Consider the following 6,473-nt stretch of genomic DNA (forward strand, 5'->3'; position numbering starts at 1 on the left):
GCATGGCATATACCAGATTGTACACGCATGCATGTATGACAATCTCGCGATATATAGCGAACTAGATGTCACGACATGAATGACTTCATCAGCCTCAATGACAAACAAGACGATGTATGCAGCTCTTTGCTGGCTGCTTCGCATTACCTCGATTCTCACACTGCGTGGAATCTGCCGATTTCAGGTGCGAAGCTCCTTATAGCGGCACCCGTTCGTCCCCGTCGTAGTAGTGTGTAACCAGTCTTAAAAACGAACGGGGCGTGCACACATGAAGGCTCCCTAAAGACAATGCGCTGCGACAGTACGTGATATGTATCGCCCTCTCCTCTCCTACGCTTCCTCCTCTTTCACCTCTATATTCCCCCCCCCCCCTATATTGCCTCGCGGCGCAGCGCCGCCGACGCAGGCAGCGTCGTGAGGCAGCGTCGCGGCAGCGTCTTGATTGAAGAAACCGACCGCTCGCGCTGCACAACCGCACACTGACCACCCCGTATATATAGGCACTGGATTTGGACCTCCAAGGTAGTGCGTGTGTGCGATTTCTCCTGTGCGTGATTAAACAATGAAAATTCACAGCGTACATGTAAAATAAAGTGAGCTGCAAGTCGTCATAACTCTCATCGAACCTTTAGTATAAACGCGCCCGATCTCACGTTGGTGATGATGTACTGGGCAGAATTCACGGAAGATTCACGGTTTACCGATAAACCTCCGCAGCTTCGCTCACTCATCATCATTCACTCCGTGGATATGCTGTGATTTTTTTAACACAAATGTGTTTGATGCTGGGGTCCACCAAGATTTTAGTGACGTGTTTCCGTCACGGATATGACGTCGAAAAAATTTACACGATTAGGTGGCAAGAAAAAGTGCCGTCAACGGGCATCGAACCCACTACCGCTCGGTCCGCAACAACAGATGCCGGGCACGCTATCCACTGTGCAACGGTCACAGACTCTAGAACGTTTACAAACACGCCTTTTATATCTACCACTCTCCCGGTCGGCGGGGTGGTGTTGCTCTCTGGGAGAGGCAAAATATAGTAATTCGTCGTTACTGTGGCATCCGCGATTAGCACCTGCAACGCGTTACACGTCCGTCTCATTCGGCGCGTTTTCAATAGAAGTTCACTTTTGTCAATGCCTTAACACACGGCGAGGTGGCGATCTCAGCCCAAGTGTCGTAAAAGCGTAGGCCTCGCTCATAGCATCACGCTAATCCAAGCAAAAAATAGCTCTGCGACGCGCGCCTGCCTCACCTGGCTGTAACACCGCGTTGCCCGCTCACGCGCTCGCCCCGAGAAAAATCGCGGCCGGGCTACTGGGGCGGCACGACGCGCTTTGCATTTCCCTCTAGTCCGCGGGATGCCACGGACTAGAGGGAAACGTGCCGCGGTATGCCACGGGATGGCGACCAAGTTCGGCGTCTATTATGCGACACTCTTCTGGCTATCACACCTCGTTCTCTGATAACGCTTTCATCGTTAACTACTACAGCTAGCACAAGGGCTTGTTTAATCATTTAACATGGACGTTAGTTGCCGGGACGAACATGTACCACCAATAATAAAAGTGGGTGAATCCAGGTTAAACAGTATACATTGTACAAACTCTCTTATATCAATGTACAGCGGCCGTATAATGAACCGCTGTTCCGTGTTCCGTATTCCGTTTTGGCCGCCATTAGCGCCCCGTGATTGGTCGTTTCAGCTGTCACTCAAGTGACGTGTCGGAAGCCCAAATTTTGGTGACGTCAAATTGACGAGTACGCGCTCATTATGCTAAAATATACGGAATCGGTTCCGTCGAAGCGCGGAACAACCAGCGAGTGGCCCCGTTTCGACGGAATAGCAAACATGGCGGTGCGTGCGGTGCCAGCGACATTCGCCGCGGCGTTTGCCTTTTTGGAGGCGGCATACGATGAACACGGACGTCGGAGAAGGGAGGCCGAGGATGCGTTTGACATGCCAGACGAACAGTTTCGGCGTCACTTTCGCCTTAGTAAAGTAACAGTGTGGTGGTTGTGCGACGAAGTCGCCGATGAACTGAGGGGCTCGCGGCCAACTGCGCTCTCGGTGGAGCGGAAAGTATTGTGCGCCCTGCGTTTCTTCGCCACCGGGTCCTTCCAATCGTCGGTGGAAAGCGAGGAGACCGTAGCGGTGACGCAGCCCGCGGTCAGCAGGTGTGTCCGACGTGTGGCTCAGGCTACCGTCAACGCCGGGACCCGCAACAAGTGGGTTCACTTCCCGAGGACGCCGGAGGAGAAGGCGGCCGTGAAGGAGGGATTCCTTCGCCTTGGACCTCTACCTGGCGTCATCGGATGCGTTGATGGTAGCTTCGTCGCCATCGTCGCACCGAGGGGCGAGCAGAAGGCGTCTTTCTGGTGCCGCAAAGGGTATTTCGCCCTGAACGTCATGTTCGTAAGTAGCGGTGTTCCCATTTTCTCGTGCGTATGTCTTTTTTTTTTCGCAGTGAAACGTGGCTCATAGTGCTCTTGGTTTTCCCAGGTCTGTGACGCTGACATGCGGATCCTCGCCGTCGACCCGCTGCGACCAGGGTCGGACTACGACAGCCACATCTGGGGCACGTCGTGGGTCCGCGAACGTTTCGAGGAGGGCCGCGTTGACACGACTGGCGAGTACCTTCTCGGTGAGAAGTAAATCCATTCCCTTCGTTTTACGTGTGCTGCTAGTGATAGGCGGTATTGATACAATTTCATAGCGCTGACAAGCGGCATGATGCCGCATGCTACCGATGCACAATCTCCCAGCTGTGGGTTAACTGCGGCAGTATCGTCAAGTGATGCACTTTGTCATGACAACCTCATCGTAGTAGTCATGTTTTGCATCAGACGGGGTCCATGTCAGGCTAGTCAGGTACTACAGATTCTATTATTGATATCTTAGGGTCAATTAACCTTGAGAGATCCCTGTCATTATAGCAGTATTTACAATTCATATTTCTGCAGGGGACGGCGCCTACCCCCTCGAGCCTTGGCTTATGGTCCCGGTGCAAGGTCGTCCTCACAGGGATAGTGCAGAAGGCAAGTACAACTCTGCACATGCATCAATGCGTTCCATAGTGGAGCGTTGTATTGGGCTACTGAAGAGCCGCTTTCGCTGCCTTCAGCGGTACCGTACCCTCCACTACTCACCGGAACGTTCTTCCATCATTGTTGCTGCATGTGCAGTGTTGCACAACCTTTGTATTGAAGAAGGTGACATAGGTGTTGACGATTTCAGCGATGACAGTGGCGACGAGAGCAGCGAGCACGGCAGCTCTATCGATGATGACCCCCAACCTCGGTTTAGACGGGGGAGGTCATCACACTTTATGTACTTGCGTGGACAAGCTGTCCGCAACGGCCTTATCGGCTTGTTTGGCAGGACAAGGCAGCAACACCTGCAGTATTTAAGAAGGGTGCGCAGGCGACTGCGCCGCTTGCAGCGATGACTGCGGTGTTAAAATATTTGTGCTCCATTGCAGGAGCTTCACCACCTGCAGTTCTTTAACATGCATGTAAAATTAGGTAAACCGATGCTTCTGCATTTTCCCCTCAGTGTGATCTCGCAACCGGTGCTGTCAGCAGTAATGGGACACATGTCCACAACTTTAGTAGTGTGACATCTTATCTGATCAGCTTCGATCATGCCCGTGTGATCCGGGTCAACAGCCAAGCACCGTAACCACTGTTGTAGACCAGTATCATTTTTTGTCGCTGCTGTCATCCTGCAATCCCCAACAATTGTCACCGCCATCTGCACCATGCCTGGGAGTACGCCCTGTCTTCTCGCTTCCTGTCTGGGCAAGGCACACCTACTACGCCTGGTTACCTTCTGTTGCACATCCACCACACTGTTTCTTTTCAAAGGCCAAGTGGCGCCGAAAAAGATCGTCTGGCATGTGAAGTGCATCATGCTTTCTCACTAGTGCTCAAGCGCTGTACTGCTCCTGTGCATGGCCAAGTGACGCCAAAAGACACCATGCGGCATGTCGAGTGCGCTCATTAGTGAAGTAATGTCAAATATTCTGGAAGTACTTCACGTGTGACCTTTGTTAAAGAAGAATGAATTTATTCTTAATGCCAAGTGGTTTATTTTGATGTATTCGGGCTTCACCCCAAAAGATTTGTTTACAACACTCCAGCCGGACTGCGCTGCGATGTTTCAGAAGCTGCAAGATTGTTTTAGATCATTCTGTTAAGATGTGTTTGTCAGTTTCTCGGCGGACAACGCTCTGTTGGCCGCTATGCGTGTACAGCGTGTGTCACTGTAGTTTGACTTTTGTTTCGAGCGCAGAAGTCCGCTCAAATAAAAAGTTCCGCCTTAAACCTGCAGTCTGCCACCTTCTTCAACGACACGACCCCGTGACAATATTCAGACTAATGCAAACATGGCTTATGCTGTCTGTTGATAAATGCACATAGTCGAAGTTCAGTGTCATGTTTATTAACAACATCGTGCTAAAGCAAGCATAGTAACATTGAACGCGGGGTAATCAATAAACAAGGGAGTGCAGATATATTAGCAGCTCAACTGCGGCAACTGTAACGCCCAAATCGCCAAATGGTTTCGAAGCCCTGTTGTGGGACTGTGCAGTAGCGACCTTAACCTTGCACAATGTGCAAACACCTCGGAGTGAAGTTGAAATTTTGCATACATCAACGTTGTTCTCTAATATGTCCAATACTACTACACAACATGAAATAGTGACAGATTACAATGGTATATTTGCAATAATTTACGCCTTTCATGCATATTGCAAAGAAGACACCACCAATAACAAGTCCAAAAAACGGCAGGAAGTGGAAGATGGAAGCTGCGATGAAAAAATCCGTAAAACAGGGGGTGGATGCTCGAGCCAACGTTTCAACAAGTGGATTTGTCTTCTTCAAGGCTGGAACAGCCTTGAAGTTCCAGCCTTGAAGAAGACAAGTCCACTTGTCGAAACGTTGGCTCGAGCATCCACCCCCTGTTTTACGGATTTTTTCATCACCAATAACAAGGTGATGTTAATGAGTACTGATAAAAAAAATATTACTTGTAACAGCAAGACAAAACGAAGTCGTACTTTTACATTAATGATAAAAACAACTGTGATCGAGTTTTCTGCCAGTACGCTGTTCCCTTAAATAATAATCATGTTCCCTTAAATAATAGGTTGTCGCTAAACAATGCTGGCACTACAGCTGTCCATGTCTGCTCACTACATGGGCCAGCTATGGATATCACAAACTGATATCAACAGTAACGATGACTAGGACATACTGTTATCGTTACGTATCCGCATTTGTATGAATAAACATTCCATATGGCAAGAAACATGCACCTGTAAAAGGCCACACGTATGGTTGAGTAATATGTGTAAGAAATGTAAACAATAACGATGACTAGATTGTATTACTATCACTGGTTGAAATACCAACAATTGTACCACAAGCAACAGGCACAAGTACCCATACAAGGCTATTTCCATAGCTGACTAATACTTCAAAAGTCAACAATAATTACAAGACTACGAATCATTAATATAAATGGTATGGATACCCACTCTGGTAGAAATGGTCGTTAAATATCACAAGCAACAGGCACTAGCTGTCTGTCGAAAAACGCTTTGTAGCACACCCGCCTGGAGGTACGCTGTATACTAAAATTGTTAAAAATAAACAAATTATAAACTTAACACTGAAAGTGTAAAAACTGAAGTAAAACGCTTGCACAAGTTCCCCTTGGGCACTGCACAGCAATATATCACAGAAAACAGGAGAAATTCAAAACATTGATCGTGCATCAAACGAACTTGTGAAATGTTGCTAAATTTGAAAAACTTATTTTGCATGCACTGCAACATAAAGGACATATCGCAGTGGCATGGATAGAGCAAATTGGTGCATACACAGTGAAAAAAAAAAGTTACATTACATGTGTCACTAAAAAATGACCTTGTTGTGACAATAGCACATGCACAAGTGGTGCCAACACACATTTTTCTCCCTTTGTATAGTTGCATAGGTTCAGCAAAGAGAATGCAAAAGCTCCTGCTAGTTCTAAACAAGTAGGTCATCCCTTAGTGCAACATGTCAAAGCACTTGTATCGTATCCATTCCTGCTCCTAGTGACGTAATGGTACTACCATTTTTCACTGCTTCAGTCATAAATGGCGTGCATGTCATTTCAGAAAGTTGACCGGCACATGTCAAAGCAACCTGTGAAGACGTGTGCACTAACTAGTACTTCAGTGTCACTTTAAACAGAAATAGGCACTAAAGAAAGGACACACTTAACCTGGCACACTGAAAAAAAAGCGCACTAAACCTGGTGCAATAAAAAAAGTACACAACATGGTGCAATAAAAAAGAAAAAAAAGCAGACAACCTGGTGCAATAACAAAAAGAAAAAAAAGCACACAACCTGGTGCAATAACAAAAAGAAGAAAGCACAAAACTTGGTGCAACAAGAAATAAAAAAGACAAGG

The 6,473-nt window shown here is 47.6% G+C and overlaps 1 protein-coding gene across 1 annotated transcript; it reads left to right on the top strand.

The window, feature by feature from the left end:
- The first annotated feature begins 1,936 nt into the window (after window positions 1–1,936).
- LOC119397351 (putative nuclease HARBI1) lies at window positions 1,937–3,474 on the top strand. The gene is made up of 3 exons (XM_037664784.2): window positions 1,937–2,419; window positions 2,507–2,648; window positions 2,968–3,474. Exons 1-3 carry the CDS (start codon window positions 1,964–1,966, stop codon window positions 3,450–3,452), a joined length of 1,083 nt encoding a protein of 360 aa, XP_037520712.2. The 5' UTR covers window positions 1,937–1,963; the 3' UTR covers window positions 3,453–3,474.
- Window positions 3,475–6,473: the final 2,999 nt, after the last annotated feature.

The sequence above is a fragment of the Rhipicephalus sanguineus genome, chromosome 6 (assembly GCF_013339695.2).
Source record: "Rhipicephalus sanguineus isolate Rsan-2018 chromosome 6, BIME_Rsan_1.4, whole genome shotgun sequence".
Taxonomy (NCBI): domain Eukaryota; kingdom Metazoa; phylum Arthropoda; class Arachnida; order Ixodida; family Ixodidae; genus Rhipicephalus; species Rhipicephalus sanguineus.